Genomic DNA, 19,337 nt, shown 5'->3' with positions numbered 1-19,337 from the left:
TCAGTCTGTGTAAAGAAGCGTCCTCTGATTGGTCGGTATCAGTCTATAAAGAAGCGTCCTCTGATTGGTCGGTATCAGTCTATAAAGAAGCGTCCTCTGATTGGTCGGTATCAGTCTGTAAAGAAGCGTCCTCTGATTGGTCGGTATCAGTCTATAAAGAAGCGTCCTCTGATTGGTCGGTATCAGTCTATAAAGAAGCGTCCTCTGATTGGTCGGTATCAGTCTATAAAGAAGCGTCCTCTGATTGGTCGGTATCAGTCTATAAAGAAGCGTCCTCTGATTGGTCGGTATCAGTCTGTAAAGAAGCGTCCTCTGATTGGTCGGTATCAGTCTGTATAAAGAAGCGTCCTCTGATTGGTCGGTATCAGTCTGTAAAGAAGCGTCCTCTGATTGGTCGGTATCAGTCTATAAAGAAGCGTCCTCTGATTGGTCGGTATCAGTCTATAAAGAAGCGTCCTCTGATTGGTCGGTATCAGTCTATAAAGAAGTGTTGGGTTATATTTGAATGGTCCTGACGTGTTCAGTCCACAGAACAAAGTGGAGGTAAATGACCAAACCTCTCCTCCTCCCCCCTCTTCCCCCTCTTCCCCCGTCTCCGCAGAACCACGACTGGGACGCGACCCTCCAGTTCCTGCCGGCCCCGGACAGCAAGCGGCTGGAGAAGAAGCCGGGCCGCAGGAAGAGGCTGTGGGTCGGCGTGGGGCTGCTGCTGTCGGCCGCCGGCGTGGCTCTGCTGACCGGCCTGCTGGTGTGGCACTTCCACCGTGAGCTCCCTTCATTTCAACAACCTTTATTTAAACAGCCAGGGGACAAGGTGTGAGTCACGCTGGGAGGGAAAGCGAAGGTGTCCAAACATCAGATACCAAGGCTTTTATTTATTCAAACAAAGTCTCGGTTTGAGCGCTCAGGGCGAGTTAGTCAGCAGCAAAGTGCAGGAAGTCACTCTGAGGGGTAGAAGTGAAATAAATACTGAAGAGCCTTTAAAGGGTAACTTCTCTGTTTCTACCCATGATCCTCTGTGTCCACATCCTGGTGTCTGGATGACTGGTAGGTAGTAAAAGTGTTGGAACTGGTCCAGTAGATCACCTCAGCCAGCAGCCACCAAACGGGCTGTGAACAGGCTGTTTTCAAAGCCACCAGACTCCATTGGCAAATATGGTAAATTAACCCTGCTGGACATGGGAGCTGCCGCCTCGATCTGCAAATACTTTGGGTTTTGTGTTACTGTGTGATTATGTGTTTTATCTGAACGGACTCTTTAAAACAGCAGTCATGCATTAACACAAGCAAGCTAGCCGACAGAGGCAGCAGTAGATCGACAACTGTCTGGTGTGTGTGATATAACGGCTGTTTGTGGTTAAACCAAGAGGATCTTAAAGGACTCAAATAATAACTGAATGTCATTATGAATGACATTAGTTTAGTTTGACATAATTAAATTAATGAGCTAATTGTTTCAGTCTGAAATGCTGGAGCTAATAACATGTCGGTAAAAGGTCACGAGGAAGGCGGTTGTCACCAAACATGGCTGTGAACAGGTTTTACAGGTTTCAACATATAAAATGTTTATGAGGAAGGAATTCAGTTCAGCACATTTGCAGTGAAGCAATTCACACAAAGAGTTTCAGCGAGAAGCTCTGACAGCACACAGAGCTGCTTTTACAGAGACCCCCCCCACGGCAGCTTTAAAGGTGACCAGGAGTATAAATATTGTGTTGGATCCAAACTGACCAACAAGCTAACTGGTCAAACACTCAGACGCTTAGAATAATAATCTGAGCCTCTTCAAACATACCAGACTCCATTAACAAAAACAGTAATTTTACCTTTCAGAAGACAGAAGTTGCTGGTCTGCTGCTGCCTCGATCGATTAATTTGTTTGAGTTGTTGTGTGACTTTGGTGTTTTAAAGGTTTAGTTTGGATCCAATACAATATTTGAGCAACATACAGTAACACAAACAAACTAACTGATGGAGGCAGCAGCAGAGCAGCAGCTCCTGTGTCCTGTTCTCTTAAATCCCTGTTTTAGTGAATGGAGTCTGGTGTGTGTGCTGTTTGTGGTTAAACCAAAAGGATCTTCCAGGTCTCTCTCTGTAGGGATCCTTTCCATGATGCTGTCACACACTTAGAATAACACTCTGAGCCTGTCAGTGGATCAAACAAGCTCTTTTAGTGGACCTACTGTGATCAGGTGCAGTTGTCCCAAAGGATCACGTTGCAGCCCGTTTGCTGGCTGAAGTGATCTACTGGTACCCAAAATTTGTAAAACCAGGATTCAGGTTTAAAGATACCAGAACTCTCCTTTAACATAAAAGGTGTGAGTATGGGAACACCATCATCTTAGTTAGTTATTAAAGGTGGTACAAATTCAACATAAGCTTCTATTTTATTGTCAAGTGAAGCAAATAAAATAAAACCTGAGTCGTATTTCTTCGTCTCTTCAGTGCGCAGCGACGTCAGGATGAAGAAGATTTATATCGGCTCCATGGAGATCAATAACCAGCGCTTCCTGCCGTCGTATGAAGATCAGAACAGCCCTCAGTTCACAAACCTGGCCTTTCTGGTCGGCCAGCAGGTGAGGCTTCACGCGGGCCCCAAAGCATCATGGGAGTCCTCCACACCTCCACTTCAGCTGAAATGTCAACGCTGTGCATTAAATCCAAAACGTGACTCTGTTGTCTTTCAGCTCAAACTGATGTACTCCAAAAACTCGGTGCTCGCCAAAACCTTCAAAGGCTCCTCGGTCCAGGCCTTCAGGTAGGCGTTCCTCACCGAGGCCACTCATTTCAGGTCAGGGGCCACATGCAGCCCCGTGTGATCTCCAGGGGGCCACAGTGACATCACAGTGTAATAACCTTTAAATAACGACGACTCCTCATTGTTCCCTTTGTTTTAGTGCAAAAAAGTACCAGTACATTCTGAAGATGTTCACATGTAATGAGATTGGACCCTCTGGCGGACCGGTTTTGGCCCGCAGGCCGTATGTTTGACACCCCTGTCCTGATGAATCTTGGCGTCGCGTTCTGTCTCTGGCAGTCGTAGAACCTCAGTTAGTGCTACCTCAGTGCTAACTTCCTGTTAGCCCAATGCTAACTTCCTGTTAGCCCGGTGCTAACTTGAATGAGGATAAAATGATTTAATGGCTCTTCTCGTCTTTCCAAATGTTTTCAGACTGAATGGATCAAACTCACACAACGTGAGTCTGTGGGGGGAAAAACAAACAGCGTCATGTGACGGACGCCATCGATGTAATTACACGGTTTGGCCACTTTGTCAAATCAAAGCCTGATGATTTGGGATCTGTGACGGTCACTTTGACATCATACAGCAACTTTAAACACTTCTCACTGTGGTTTCTGTGTCTTTACCTGCAGAATATGACACATGAAAAAAGAAATAACTCAACACTCATCGGTTGTAGAGTTTCTGTCTTTTATGTCTCAGTTTGTCCGACAAATCATCCAAAACCCAAAAGTATTCAATTTATTATGATACAAAACCAAGAAAAGTGGCACATTTTAACATTTGAGAACGTGGGACATGAAGGATTGAAGGACTAGTTATCAAATTAGTTTTCTGTCTATCAACTAATTGATTAATTGACTAGCAGAGAGAAAAAGCATTTCCTGAAAGTATAAAAAAGTGATGTGTGAAGTCGAACGGTTCCTTTATTTAGGTGGTGAAACTGAACCGACTGTAAATGTGTCTCTGCAGTGAGGGCGACGGCAGCGGTGGCGGCGGCGGCGGCAACAGCATCGTGGCCTACTACGAGGCAGAGTTCGACCTCCACACCTCCCAGCAGGCGGCGCTGGACGAAGCCATCGAGTCTATTGGGCCGTCGGCAGGAAGTGAGCAGGGCCGCCAGGGACGACTGCTGCTGAAGCCCACCGACGCTCTGAGCGTCAACAACGTCATCTCCAGAGGTTTGTCCACAGTTTACTGCTCATCATCTGAGTGTGTGACAGCATCATGGAAAGGATCCCTACAGAGAGAGACCTGGAAGATCCTTTTGGTTTAACCACAAACAGCACACACACCAGACTACATTCACTAAAACAGGGGTTTTAGAGAACAGGACACAGGAGCTGCTGCTCTGCTGCTGCCTCCATCAGTCAGTGTGTTTGTGTTATTGTGTGACTTTGCTGATTTAAAGGATCAGTTTGGATCCAACATAATATTTGTGTAACACACAATAACACAAAATCCCAAATATCGAGGCAGCAGTAAACCAGCAACTCCTGTGTTAAATTACTGTTTTTGTCAATGGAGTCTGGTTGCTATGAAGCCAAAATTTAAAATACAGGAGTTAACTTGACACCAGGCTGTTATTTAACAGTTGTTATGACTGACAGCTGGTTCACTTATAGAAACATAAGATCTAAGATAGAAAGATAACAGGGTGCGTGAATGTGTGCTGATTTAAACTTCTACTTCACCACATTACAGAACAAAAATACTGCGTTTTTACTCTCATTCACTGAGTTTTACGTCTTTATCATGTCTAATAAAAGCCCCCCATGTCCCTCGCTGTCTGTTTTGTGTTGGCAGCTCTCGACCCACGAATGACCAGGAGCTCGTTATCTGGTGAGAGCTGCTGATTCTTATTCTTATTTATTGTTATGTGTGTTTTTTCTTTGATATTTAACGTCTCCAGTCATTTTACTTTGAAAGAGCTCGACACAGTCCTTTAAAAGACTCTAAAGGAAGATTGACTATCCAAAATAAGCTAATTAGAAAGACATCTGCACTTTTTAGTGGATATTTTTGGTTGTATTTCAAATTAAAAGTCCAAATAGAAAATTAAAAGACATAAGACTACCACTAGTTAGGCCATACACTGTAAAAGAAATAAGAGCAGTAATAATAAAAACCAGTAAGACATGAAAAAACATATTAGATTTTATTCTATTTGGACATTTAATTTTAAATATCCTCCACACCATAAAACATCTGACCCTGAACCTAATGAAGCATTAAAGTATTTGCCGTTATTGTAAAGTAATATAATCTAATAATAGAGTTTTTATGTTCAGACCTTCAGTGAAACCAGATTTTACTTGTTTCCAGTGAAAAAGTTGTTCAACATCCACGTCAGTAAAGCCGGAGTCGTGCAGTCGCCGGGGTTTCCGGACACTTCGTACCCACCCAACGTCTACCTGCAGTGGAGGCTGAGGGCCGACTCGGGCCACCGGGTCCGGCTGGACTTCCACACCCTGATCCTGGAGGATGACTGTCAGCAAGACTTCATCAAAATCTACGACTCCCTGGCTCCCATAGAGCACCAAGTCCTGACGGAGTGAGACTCAGACTAGTTCAACTCTCTGAAACAAGTCGTTGATAAAGCCGTTATATATCGCTCTCTGCAAACGCACCAGACTCCATTCACAAAAACAACAATTTTACCTCTCAGTACATAGCAGTTCTGATCGACTGCTGCCTCGATCAGTTAGTTTGTTTGTGTTATTGTGTGACTTTGGTGCTTTAAAAGGTTTGTTCAGATCCAACAGAGTACTTGTGTAACAAACTCACTGGTCAAGGCAGCAGGAAGCCACCGAATCTTCTTCAAGTTAAAATGGAGTTTTTGTCAATGGAGTCTGGTGGCCATGAAGGGAGTCTTCTCACAGCCAGCTGAGCCAATCCAATACTTTTTTTTTTATGAGAATGATGTTAGAATATTTTGACTGTTCTTCTCCGACTTTTTTCTTGAAATTATGACATCTCGTAATACGTCTTGTTTTGCTTTGCTCGTAATATTTAGATTTTTTTTCTCAAAATTCTGACTTTATTCTCAAAATGCTCTTTAAATCATGACATTCACATAATATCTTGTGTTGTTTATCCAAATTTCAACTATCCTTTCATAATACTGCATCTTTTTTCTCAAATGTGCGACTTTATTCTTGTAATATTCCGACTTCATTAGCGACGGATGTTTTATTGATCGCGCTCTGTCTGCAGACTCTGCGGGTATCCTCATGACTCTCTGTCCTTCGTGTCCTCGGGGAGCGTCATGCTGCTGACGCTGGTCACCAACGAGAAGAAGAACTTCCCCGGATTCAGAGCCAACTTCTCCCAGATCCCCATGACCGAGCGAAGTACGTCGGGTCCTCAAAGTCGTTTATGTAGTTATTTTCTCGATGCTGCTCTACTGTAATAATATAATAATATATCTGAATCTGGTTTAAAGGAACTGATATTTAACTTCAGGAAGCAGCTCGGATCCTTTTATTGCTTTTTATGCTCGTATGTCACTTATGTTTATCTTTATATTTATCTTTTCTTTGTCTCTATCTTTTATATCAAAAATATCTTTGCTGTTACGGCCAAAGAATTTCACACAAGTGTAAATATAAAAGCGGAGGGACAATAAAGATCTTGAGTCTTGAATCGACGGATAAAAAAAAAAGTTCAAAGTCGATCAACTGAAAGTTAACCAGCAACTAATTTAAATCTTTATCAGGGCTGATTTTCTGACTAACTAACCACCAAAGATCTGCAGATTAATGGCTGAAAATAAAAGTGAAGAGAAATAAGCTGCTTCCTTTGTACTCGTCTTAACGTCTCCTCTCTCTGTTCCTCACCTCACCTGTGTGCCCACCTGGATGTGTTGGTGTCAGAGTGTGGAGGTCAGCTGACCGCAGACCGAGGATCCTTCTCCTCACCTTTCTTCCCTGCCAACTATCCCCCACGCAGCACCTGTGTCTGGACCATCCAGGTGAGTGATACAGAAAGTAAATAACGAAAAAACAAAATGCAGTTTACTGATGTGAAACAACAGTTTGATGTTTTTACAGTTTATATTTACATTAATGCCAAAGTCAGTGTTGAATTTAATTCTTTATACTTGGAGACCAAAACTGTAGAGAGTCATGAACTTTAAGGATAACTTTGGTAGTTTTGAACAGGTAGATAGATACTTTATTGATCCTGAAGGAAATTCAGTTATTCAGTAACACAGCCCCACACTCTCTCACAGCTAAGTAATAAAATACTAGATAATAAACAGCCATAAAATAGCAGTGCAATGATGTGTTGCATTAAAAGGTGTCATGACTCCAGGAAGGACCTCCAAAGTCGGCCTGTGGTCAGTTCATTGAGAACAGCCTCTCACTATTTCTACATGTTTGCTCTGAGATGACTGGGGGAATAAAAAATGTTGGAACTGGTCCGATAGCTCACCTCAGCCGGCAGCCATGAAACGGGCTCTTGTTCAACCAGGATCAGCAGTGACGCCGTTCTGCTCAAAGCCGCCAGATGACACTGACAAAAATGTTATTTTACCTGGCAGAACACCAAATCACACAAACACACTGACTGATGGAGGCAGCAGCTCCTGTGTCCTGTTCTCTAAAATCCCTGTTTTAGTGAATGTAGTCTGGTGTGTGTGCTGTTTGTGGTTAAATCAAAAGGATCTTCCAGGTCTCTCTCTGTAGGGATCCTTTCTATGATGCCGTCAGACCCTGCTGAGGCGAGGGGATGGCGGTCAGGTGAGGAGCAGTGACGGTGGTTAAAGTTTAGTGGAGCCAAATTACATCATCTGTAATTTGGCCACTGGTTTTGCTTGGAAAGTGCCTTCTCCTAAGCTAAAGGGGAACTGGTGCTCCAAAATCTAGACGAGTGAGCACCTCTGAGAGGTCGTGTGCACAGGCAGTTAACACATTAGCACATTCGATTGTGTTATCTGTTACATGTGCTATGCTTGGTATGAACACTCAGTTATTACTCTTCTTCCTCCTACTTCAACATGAATGTGTACAAAGCGTCATGACAATCGATCACGTATTGGAAAAGTTGTATCTGACATATTCTGTGTGACATACAGACTATGTACTTTCCCCCCCAGTTTGGGATTTTCTAATTCTGTCTTATTGTTGTGTCTCCATTTTTGTCCTTTTCAGGCCTCAAAGGAAAAATTTGTGAAGGTTCAGTTCAACAAGTTCCTGTTGGGAGAGAGCGGTGCTCAGTGTCGCACCGATTATGTTGACGTCAACGGTGAAAGGTCGGCCATCAGTGGGTTGTTTGCTTCTTCTGTCACCTGTGGTTCAATAGAAAGACTGTAAAACACATCTATGGCGAGTTATTGGAGATCTGACTCAGACTTAGAAAGTCCAAACCTGCAAAGACTCGACGGTGATCTAAATGAGTCTAACTTGACTAACAAGCCAAGACTAGTACGTCCAAAGATGAGCTACGAGTCAAAACCAATAATTTAAAATCAAAACTAGCGAGTCCCAAGTCAACATCAACAAGTTTAAAGTCAAAAGTTCCCAGTCAAGACACAAAGAAGTCTCAGGTTTTGGCTTTTAAGTCCCAAGTTAAGTCTAGACTAACAAGTCAATTCAATTAAATCATTTTATTGTCGTATATAAAGATGAAAACAAGTTTCACCGCCCAAGTGAAGTTCTTGCTTTGCCCTTTAACACCGCTTCAGGAATAAAAACAAATAGATAATTAGAAAAAGAAAAGAGATAAATAAGCAGTAGCTCTACAAGAGGAACTACGTTGAAGGTCTTTGCTTCTTCCTCTAAACTAGACAGTTTACGGCACTAAAGTAAACTAGACGGTTTACGCCACTAAACCCTCTAGTTTACTTTAGTGCCGTAAAGTAAACTAGACAGTTTGTGGTTTACAGAGCCAACTTCTCCCAGATCCCCATGACCGAGCAAAGTACGTCGGGTCGTCAACGCCGTTTATGTTGTTATTTTCTCGATAATCTGTAATAATATAATAATATATCTGAATCTGGTTTAAAGGAACTGATCTTTAACTTCAGGAAGCAGCTCAGATCCGTTTTTGCTTTTTATGCTCGTATATCACTTGTGTTTATCTTTATATTTATCTTTCATTTGTCTCTATCTTCTATATTAAACATATCTTTGCTGTTACGGCCAAAGAATTTCACGAAGGTCGATCAACTGAAAGTTAACCAGCAACTAATTTAAATCTTTATCAGTACTGACTAACTAACCACCAAAGATCTGCAGATTAATGGCTGAAAATAAAAGTGAAAGTAAGTGAAGAGAAATAAGCTGCTTCCTTTGTACTCGTCTTAACGTCTCCTCTCTCTGTTCCTCACCTCACCTGTGGGCCCACCTGGATGTGTTGGTCTCAGAGTGTGGAGGTAAGCTGACCGCAGGCCGAGGATCCTTCTCACCTTTCTTCCCCGCCACCAGACGGTTTACGGCACTCAAGTAAACTCGGCTGTTTATGGCACTCAAGTAAACTTGGCGGTTTACTGCACTAAAGTAAACCAGACGGTTTACGGCCTTAAAGTAAACTCGGCGGTTTACGGCACTAAAGTAAACCAGACGGTTTACAGCCTTAAAGTAAACTCGGCGGTTTACGGCACTCAAGTAAACTCGGCGGTTTACGGCACTCAAGTAAACCAGACGGTTTACGGCACTAAAGTAAACTCAGCGGTTTACGGCACTCAAGTAAACCAGACGGTTTACGGCACTAAAGTAAACTCGGTGGTTTACGGCACTCACGTAAACTCGGCGGTTTACGGCACTCAAGTAAACCAGACGGTTTACGGCACTCAAGTAAACTCGGCGGTTTACGGCACTCAAGTAAACCAGACGGTTTACGGCACTAAAGTAAACTCAGCGGTTTACGGCACTAAAGTAAACCAGACGGTTTACGGCCTTAAAGTAAACTTGGCGGTTTACGGCACTACCTAAACTAGACGGTTTACGGCACTAAAGTAAACTGCCTGTTGCCCGTCCACCCACCAGGACGCTGAGCCGTCTGTTCCTCTGTGTTGCAGACTGTGTGGCAGTAAACCGAAGAGCACCGTGATCACCAGCCGAAGCAACATGATGACCATCAAGTTTAACTCTGACTCGTCCTACGTCGGTCAGGGTTTCACCGCCGAGTACGAAGCCTTTGTGCCGACCAACCGTAAGACCTTACCTACTCCTTCTGACTTGCAGTTTTCCATTGATTCCCTCCATTAACGGGATCTGGTATCTGATCGTTTGCTGTCATTGATCAGCTTGTCCTGGAAGGTTCCAGTGCACCAACAACCTCTGCATCAATAAGACTCTGCAGTGCGACGGCTGGAACGACTGCGGCGACGGCAGCGACGAGGACGACTGCAGTGAGTCTGTTTTTGTCTCCACAGACAGGATCTGAACCCCAGGACGTCTCATATTAATGTTGGATTCATCCGCCGCTGAAAATAGTCCCTTTATTTCCTCCTTTTTGAGTAACATGGTTAAAAACTAGTGCAGCCTTAAACCATCAGCTCCTCGTCACGACTTTGTCCGTGTTGTTCCCTCTGAAAGCACCTGGAGGCCTGGTCCCCCTGGTCAGGAGACCTAACGTGGTTTTGGTTTTGTCTCCATGCCTCAGAGTGCGAGGCGTCTCAGATGAAGTGCAAAAATGGCCGCTGTAAGCCGAAGTTCTGGGAATGCGACGGGTTCGACGACTGCGGGGACGAGACGGACGAGGAAAACTGTGGTGGGTTAAACCGAACCAGTCGGCGGCTAAAATACAAACGTTGTCTTGCGTCACGCCGGAGCTCAGGCGGCTAAAACGCCTCCTTTTCTGTCGCAGTGAAATGTAAACCGGGAGAGTTTTCCTGCAGAAACGGCCGCTGCGTCCCGGAGAAGCTGAAGTGTAACGGAAAGGACGACTGCTTAGATGGATCGGATGAGTCTAAATGTGAAAAATGTAAGTTTGACACCTTTTATTTAACCAGGAAGTCCCACTGAGATTAGAAACCTCTTTTACAAGGGAGACCTGGCCGAGGTATAAAGGAACTATTCCATTCTATTCTAATGTGGAAAAGGGGAAATAACAGAAAAACCAAACCAAGAAAACTCACTCGAAACTGCAAGTGATTTAAAAAAAAACAACGGAGATATGATGGTTTTAATTTAATCAAATTTAATTTAAAATATTTATCCAGGTATGAAAGTGGGATGGGCAGGCGCTGCATTCTTATTGACTCCTGCATAAATATTTTTGTACCATCAAATTAAAACTGTGCGTGTGTCCTCAGCTCTGGTCCTGCAGCAGTGTTCAGACTTCACCTTCCGCTGCAGCAGTGGACGCTGCATCAGTAAACTGAACCCAGAGTGTGACGGAGAGCAAGACTGTGAGGACGGTTCGGACGAGGAGGGCTGCCGTAGGTTCACACACACGCGCACACACACAGCTGTGTACACGCCTGTTTGTTTACACCTGTGTGTGTGTGTGTGTGTGTTCAGAGTGCGGGACGAGGCCGTACCGGAGCTCTCGTATCGTGGGCGGTCAGGCGTCCAGGGAGGGCGAGTGGCCCTGGCAGGTGAGCCTCCACATCAGGGGCACAGGTCACGTCTGTGGAGCGTCGGTGCTGAGTAACCGCTGGCTGGTGACGGCTGCTCACTGCGTCCAGGACAACGGGCCCAACAAGTAGGTTTAAGACTGATACCGACCAATCAGAGGACGCTTCTTTATAGACTGATACCGACCAATCAGAGGACGCTTCTTTATAGACTGATACCGACCAATCAGAGGACGCTTCTTTACAGACTGATACCGACCAATCAGAGGACGCTTCTTTATAGACTGATACCGACCAATCAGAGGACGCTTCTTTATACAGACTGATACCGACCAATCAGAGGACGCTTCTTTATAGACTGATACCGACCAATCAGAGGACGCTTCTTTATAGACTGATACCGACCAATCAGAGGACGCTTCTTTATAGACTGATACCGACCAATCAGAGGACGCTTCTTTACACAGACTGATACCGACCAATCAGAGGACGCTTCTTTACACAGACTGATACCGACCAATCAGAGGACGCTTCTTTATACAGACTGATACCGACCAATCAGAGGACGCTTCTTTATACAGACTGATACCGACCAATCAGAGGACGCTTCTTTATACAGACTGATACCGACCAATCAGAGGACGCTTCTTTATAGACTGATACCGACCAATCAGAGGATGCTTCTTTACACAGACTGATACCGACCAATCAGAGGACGCTTCTTTACACAGACTGATACCGACCAATCAGAGGACGCTTCTTTACACAGACTGATACCGACCAATCAGAGGACGCTTCTTTATACAGACTGATACCGACCAATCAGAGGACGCTTCTTTACACAGACTGATACCGACCAATCAGAGGACGCTTCTTTACGCAGACTGATACCGACCAATCAGAGGACACCGACACGTCTTTCCACACTCTGTGGGTAAAACATCTCCTGCAGACGTGACCTCTGACCTCTTGACTGTGTGTCGGTACAGGTACTCGCAGGCCGACCAATGGGAGGCCTTGCTGGGTCTGCACGTGCAGAGTCAGACCAACGAGTGGACGGTGAGGAGGAACGTGAGGAGAATCGTCGCTCACCACAAGTACAACCCCGGCACCTACGACAACGACATCGCTCTGATGGAGCTGGACGCCAACGTCACCCTCAACCAGAACATCTGGCCCATCTGCCTGCCCTCCCCCACCTACGACTTCCCAGCAGGCCAAGAGGCGTGGATCACCGGCTGGGGCGCCACCAGAGAGGGAGGTGAGTCCGCGGAGAAGGACATGAAAACAGATTCTGGCAGATAGCGCTTTTTGTTTCCTCTCGAACATGCAACGATCTCGTGTTTCAGGCCTCACTGCGACCGTCCTGCAGAAGGCGGAGGTTCGGATCGTCAACAGCACGGTGTGTAAGAGCCTGATGAGCGACGAGGTCACTGACAGGATGCTGTGCGCCGGCGTCCTCAAAGGAGGCGTGGACGCCTGTCAGGTACAGTCACTGACGCACAACATTCGACTGACTGAAATCGAAGGGAACGTGGATGTAAAACCAAACTCATCATGTTGATTGTTGGATCGTTTGCTTCAGAAACGGCCCCCTGTCTGTCAGAGGGGTTTTCAGTCACACTTGGCTGTATTCATGTCCTCACGCGGTGGGCAAGACCTGGTCTTTGTGTTCATACTCCGGGGAATTCATCACAGCAGATCACAGAGCAGCACCCTGAGGTGGCTCTGTGGCAGCGTCGTGTTCCCAGTTCAGCCTCGTCCACTGTAGTTCGCTCTGACTTCAGCAATTTGGCCACAAATGCCCCCATGTTGTCGTTGTCGTTGTCCATCCATTATCTATACCACTTATCCTGAAGGGGACTGGAGTCAATCCCAGCTGACAATCGATCCAGAGAATTGAATTTGTTTAAATGCATTTGTTTCCACTAGAAGTCGCTCATTTAGACTTTGATTGGCCTCAACAGATTTATTGTCCAGAGAGTTTAAGGCATCAGATGTTCACATGTTGTTATATGGACACTAATCCTCATAGTTGGGGAGTAACTTAACACCACAGTCAGTAAATTAGTCACTTTATCGCAGTATATTTTGTAATAAAGTTGAGTTATTTGACCTTTTACAGAGAAAATCCAACAAATCTCTCCTCCTGTTGACCCCAGTGTAAGAATGAGTGGTGACAGGATGTATTACAAGCTGCTGTTTCAGCTTGATGTTCATTATTAATTATTTCGGTTTAGATGTTTCAGTTCAACAGTTTTCCACCTTCTAATAAAGTCAGATTGTTCATCTCGTACAGGATCAACAACTTTTTCACGGTGTGTTGGCCTTAACGATCCACGATCGGTTGCTACGGGCAGAAAGATGCTTTTGGTCACACGTCTGAAACAGGAGTCGCTTTAGACTTTAAAACAGGAGTTACAGATGTTACTCTGGTTCTGTGAGTGTGAATTTATAAGGGGGGGCATTAAGTGGCTTGTTTGCCTCTCAGAGTAAAAGGTAACCTGTGGTGCAGCTCTGAGTCGATCATGTTTAGTTTACGTCTCTCAGCTGAAGCTTAAACACCAAATCACTTCCTGTTTTGGACCCCTGTGTTCGCTCTGCTCTAACTGCCCCATCTGGCCCCTACAGGGCGACTCCGGTGGGCCGCTGTCCGTCACTGGCCCCAGTGGGCGGGTCTTCCTGGCCGGCGTGGTGAGCTGGGGCGACGGCTGCGCTCGCAGGAACAAACCGGGCATCTACACCCGAGTCACCAAATTCCGGCACTGGATAAAGGAGAGGAGCGGAGTGTAGCCGGGCGCTACACCTTCATAGACTCGACTGGAGGTGAATGTGGGTGGTGACGTCTGTCTTTGTACCAAAACATCGTCATTTTCATGATTAATGTCCACAGCAGAATCTGTGAATTAACGTTCTTTCACAAATCAAAGTGCAACAAAGCAGAAACTGAGAGCAGCTCGCTATTTAGTTCCCCCTGTCTGTTTGCAGCTCGATTCAAATGTAATTATTTGTAAACTTACTTAACTTGTATTTTTCAGATTTCTTTTATTATCAGTTCTCAGTGGCAGATTGGTTAGGTTTAGATGATGGTTTGGGTTAAAATAAAATAATAGTGTTTAGGCTCGTGACATCCAGGTGTAAATAGCATCAATGAATCTGAAGTCAAACTTAATCATCATCTTTCAATTTAATAATGATGAAAATTCAGGGCACTTTCTCTGCTATCGTTTCTGCTCTGCGCCACGTTTGTCCTCTGAGATGAGTCCACAATGAGACCTCAAGTCGTCAACTCCAGATTCAAAGTTCTGTCGTCGTCTGCAAAGAAAGCGAGTTTCTCAGCACAAACACTCTTCTCTGCTTCACCTTGACTGCAGAAACACAAACTAATAATTAGGCAGGTGGAATAACAATGAAACCACCGATCAGTTATGAACATTTAAGAAGAACGGGACTCTAACAGACTCTGACTGTTTGACTTCTAAAACAGTTTTGCAGCAAATTCTTTGGAGTCGTTGCCAGTTTTTGCTGTTTCAGTGCCTTCAGTCACCAGGTAGAAAGAAATCTCTGACACCGACTTCAACCAACAGGAAACTGTCCCGACCGAGCCGAGCTTTGAGAAGACGGCAAGTCCAAAACATGGAGGAAGCTATCGTAGCTTCTCTGCCACAGTTTGACAGGAGGACTGTTGAGTGAACTAACATCAGAGCATGAATCCTGTGTTACGTTGAAAAAGTGAAGTTGTGATCTTTAGATAACTGCTTTAAAAAAGCATTTGCAACCTCGGCTGCTGTCTGCTTCTGCACCAAGAAACAAAAAGACAACATGTGAAAAGTGTGATCATGTCGGGATCGATGAAATATTCTCGCTTCAATCACTGCAGGAGTAAAGTCTGATGTTTGTTATTTGTCTTGTAAATAGTGGTAGCAAAAATATCCTCAGGGCAAAAAGAAAAGCACTTTTTACATTCTCTGAGTTTATGCATGTTCCAGCTGTAAGTGTGGACTCACGATCTCTTTGTCTTTGAACATGACCAGTCTGTGTTTTTGGCTTTTAGTCAATAGCCTCAAATAACTCTGTACGATAGAAACATCCTCTGCGGCAGAACTAATGTGAATGAGTTACACCGGTTCAACAGGTGAAGGTGAAACGCTGAACTCTGTCAAACTCCATAACACCACAACATTTTAACAACTCAGAGCAGATGATTTCTTTTGCTCATAGTGTCCCAAACTAACTGTTGGGTTTTCTCTCTTCTTATCCTTATCATCAAAATTGTGATAAATACAATAAAGGATTTAGATGATTTCTTACTGATTAGCATGTTCTCATCTGAAACAGCAGTTATGGTGCATTTATCTATTGTTTCCACAAAGATGAATTCATGCGTGAATCTTCTTGATCATGATTCTTCTAGAGATGCAGGTGTGAGGTTTCTGGCCGTGCAATCACATGTATGTTATGATCCAAACTGGGTTCCTCACCAATAATTTACCCACAAAAAAACTTTTCAAAGACCTTTTGAATACATCAAAGTCAGGTTTCATGAAATTTGGAGGAGTTCCCCAGGGAACCATCCTGGGTCCTCTAATGTTTCACACAACACCAGAGTTCGGTCAACTTTTTTACCACAATATTAATATTCAGTAGAAAAACAGAGACACACCTTGTTTAGAGAAACACCTAAAGGTTCCTGAGTGAACAATAATGACTATAACACAAAACAGGAAGAGCGCACATTTTTAAAGAATCGTTTTTTAAACCCTTTTTAATAAATTGGATAAATATTGGATTGGACTTTGGTCTTGCCAATATTCAGTTGCTGGTAATGTTTTTGAAATCAAACATGATTGATATAAAAAAAGTTTTGTTTTTGTACAGTTTGTTGTGAGACGTTCTTTGGTTTTCTAGTGACGTCAACATATCGTGAGTCTTTGGTCTCTTTGCTCAGGATGGAGCAGCTTTACCTTAAAGCTTCTGTTGTTGTTACATTTCCTGTTTTTTGTCGGTGACATGTTTTCTGCTGAATGTATTTATTTGTACAGTGTTTCCTCATTCATGTAACTGTGGGGCCTTTGGGGGAGTTTCAATTCCACATCCTAGTTCCACGTTTTTAATTTGAGTTGCAGAAATATGAGCAATTTGAAAAATATCATGATATAATTCAAAGGATGACAGTTGCTGCGTGAATGACTTGTCAATTAAGTAATTTTTAATTTTCCTCTGTGGAAGGAATGTTTTTCTGTAGTTGTGGCTGGTCGGCCTGATGAGTTGTAGTTTAGATTTGTTGGTAACAATATCACAAATATTATTTACTCAGCATTCATGGCTCAGATTTAACTAAAATCTACTGACAAATACAGTTGATTGATTGTTTTTATGGTTGTTTTAATATGCATACATTTTGGTGTTTAAATGACAAATTCCCAATCAATTAAATGTAGTCCAGAGTATTTCTCTTGTGTTTCTTTGTTATGTTGGTGGAACTGACGAATCCAATGCAATAAAAAAAAAAAAATTCATCAAGAAAATATAAACATTCATACAAATGTTGGTTTCTTTGAGTAAATGTGAAATAACACAACAGCTGCCGCATGTTGGATAAACACTGCCCACTAGATCACAGTGCGATCCCTTTCAATCAATCAATCGTTATTTATATAGTGCCAATACAGCATTATCTCAATTATCTTTTTTTGTATTGGAACAGCTTTCAGCTCCTAGAACTCTGCACAACGTCACTGAGTGCTACGATTATAACTTTCATGATGTTATGATGCAATTATAAATCAAGTCAGGGACCTTTGGCGGGAGTAAAACTGGGTAAAAGTACTTTAAGTTTCTGATATTGTCTGTTACGTATTAGGACCAAACCAAAAGCCATGTGACATATAAAGTATTGTGCACACTTTCATAACCACTGGCACTTGAGGTTTATGTCTCTCGGGCAAATAATTTCCTGTTTCTGCTGCATTGTACTCACTATTCACATGATTGTGAATTTCCCCACTGTGGGATAAATAAAGACTTATCTAATGGACAGTAACCGTTTTAAAAGTTGCCAAAATAAACCAAACAAAAGCTCAAATCTTTGCTTTGTTGCAGCCGTTCTGAAATCTGTTGTTTACATATTCAAGATTATTGTTCAAGTCTGTGTATTAATTTTCACTCTGAATTGGCAGGACAACAAACAAAATATTTAAAAAAAAATCAGTTTCACCATAAGTAGAGACAGATTTACGTCTCTCGCCCATGTCGACTTTCTGTGGGTTGTCAAACTGTTTTGAGTACGTGCAGCAGCTGTCAGCAGATTGGCACCAAAGATCAAGAACATCTTTCCACAATATGCTCTCAGTCAGCTTAGCACCTTCATCGCCATCTTTGAGATTTTTATTTACAATGTTGTTCTTAACAAAGATTTTCAGTGTTCCTGCAACCAAGATTTTTATTTTGCTTGTTTTGCATCTTTGGACGGACAAGATATTTCAAACAGCCTGGAAATACACATGTAGCTGTAGATCATCAGCTGCAGGGAAAGATGGTGCACAGTGATTTTTATTTACAATGTTGTGCTTGACGAGGATTTTCAGTGCTCCTGCAAACCACAAGCTGTTTCCTGCTACATGTACATGGTGATGCCGGGTTTTATTTTGCTTGTTTTGCATCTCTGGATGGACAAGATATTTCAAAGAGCCTGGAAATACACATGTACCTGTACATGTTCGAAACAATGTGTGAATTAAGTGTGTATATGTTCGACACAAGGTGGGACTGAAGTCAGCAGCTGCAGGAATACGGTGTTTTATTCTGTCGCATCATCAAGGCGGTTTTCGTTGGCCTGCTGTGGCCTGTGTCCGTGTGGCTCGATGGAGATTGGTACGTTTGCTGTAAGAACGATCAGTCTGAACAACAGAGACATTTGGCCTGCAAAGACAAGAACAACATCACAGCAGAGGAACAGTCGACCATCACTGAACTGAAGAACGAGTCCATGGTGAGTTTTTCTTGCTTCAAACACGTCCTGTCAGTCGGTTCTTCCACTGGTTGCAGTGGTTATGGTTAATGCTCACATCATATTGTATCTGTATCCTGTTATCAGCCTCTGTTATCTGGAGACAATGAACTCTGTGGTGACATTATAACCAACTCTGGCTCCTCTCCTCCAGGTTAAGGACGCCTCCCCTTAGAGGTTTCCTGGGCATGTCCCTAGTGAGTATATTGTAGGTGTAGTTATTTAGTTGACTGACTGGTGCCGTAGCTTTTAAAGAAAAGAGATTTATATTATAGAAGCTGTTGTACGAAAGGTGTCCTCAGCCAACCTTTTCATTTCTGCCTGCAGTCTTAAAGAGAAAATCATGGAGTAACTGGACACGATCAGCTGTCTTATCAAAAAATCATACCAAATACTATAAAGCTACCATACTGTTGTTTTTAAAGGCAAAAGATAACTTCAGTGTATTTAATCCTGGGACAGTATGATATAAATCAATCTCTCGCCCACGTCGACAATCAATCAATCTTTATTTATATAGCACCAATTAATAACAGCGTTATCAAGACTCTTTCCATAAAGAGCAGCTCAGACCAAACAATTCAGAAATTCAACATTAAGGATTCAAGAATCTCCACATGAGCAGCATCAGATATTATATTAGGAAACAGTGGCAGGAAGAACTTCCCATTAACAGAACCAGGATCTGGGAGGTTAGGGAGAGAGAGAAAGAGAAACTGTTGTGTATTTGTTGTGCAACACTTTTGTTCCATCCACAGTCGAGCGGTTTCCCCAGGGAACCGTCCTGGGTCCTCTAATGTTTCACACAACACCAGAGTTCAGTCAACTTTTTACCACAATATTAATATTCAGTAGAAAAACAGAGACACACCTTGTTTAGAGAAACACCTAAAGCTTCCTGAGTGAACAATAATGACTATAACACAAAACAGGAAGAGGGCGCATTTTTAAAGACTCATTTTTAAACCCTTTTTAATAAATTGGATAAATATTGGATTGGACTTTGGTCTTGCCAATATTCAGTTGCTGGTAATGTTTTTGAAATCAAACATGATTGA

General features: G+C 43.2%; 1 protein-coding gene across 1 annotated transcript in view; it reads left to right on the top strand.

Annotated features, from left to right (window-relative positions):
* The window catches only part of LOC139210213 (suppressor of tumorigenicity 14 protein homolog), a 15,709-nt gene extending 1,571 nt beyond the window's left edge, over positions 1-14,138 (top strand). Inside the window, exons 2-19 of the mRNA XM_070840219.1 lie at positions 602-764; positions 2,446-2,576; positions 2,688-2,758; positions 3,716-3,924; positions 4,550-4,585; positions 5,069-5,297; positions 5,960-6,096; positions 6,619-6,716; positions 7,900-8,000; positions 9,768-9,901; positions 9,996-10,100; positions 10,355-10,462; positions 10,559-10,675; positions 11,007-11,132; positions 11,215-11,398; positions 12,260-12,531; positions 12,620-12,756; positions 13,902-14,138. Coding sequence (XP_070696320.1) covers positions 602-764; positions 2,446-2,576; positions 2,688-2,758; positions 3,716-3,924; positions 4,550-4,585; positions 5,069-5,297; positions 5,960-6,096; positions 6,619-6,716; positions 7,900-8,000; positions 9,768-9,901; positions 9,996-10,100; positions 10,355-10,462; positions 10,559-10,675; positions 11,007-11,132; positions 11,215-11,398; positions 12,260-12,531; positions 12,620-12,756; positions 13,902-14,063 — 2,520 coding nt within the window. The 3' untranslated portion in view covers positions 14,064-14,138. The remainder of the gene's footprint in view (positions 1-601; positions 765-2,445; positions 2,577-2,687; positions 2,759-3,715; positions 3,925-4,549; positions 4,586-5,068; positions 5,298-5,959; positions 6,097-6,618; positions 6,717-7,899; positions 8,001-9,767; positions 9,902-9,995; positions 10,101-10,354; positions 10,463-10,558; positions 10,676-11,006; positions 11,133-11,214; positions 11,399-12,259; positions 12,532-12,619; positions 12,757-13,901) is intronic.
* Positions 14,139-19,337: the final 5,199 nt, after the last annotated feature.

Source organism: Pempheris klunzingeri, chromosome 11 (genome assembly GCF_042242105.1).
Source record: "Pempheris klunzingeri isolate RE-2024b chromosome 11, fPemKlu1.hap1, whole genome shotgun sequence".
Classification (NCBI taxonomy): domain Eukaryota; kingdom Metazoa; phylum Chordata; class Actinopteri; order Acropomatiformes; family Pempheridae; genus Pempheris; species Pempheris klunzingeri.
Note: the sequence above shows the minus strand (reverse complement) of the source record. Positions and strands in the feature narration are given on the sequence as shown.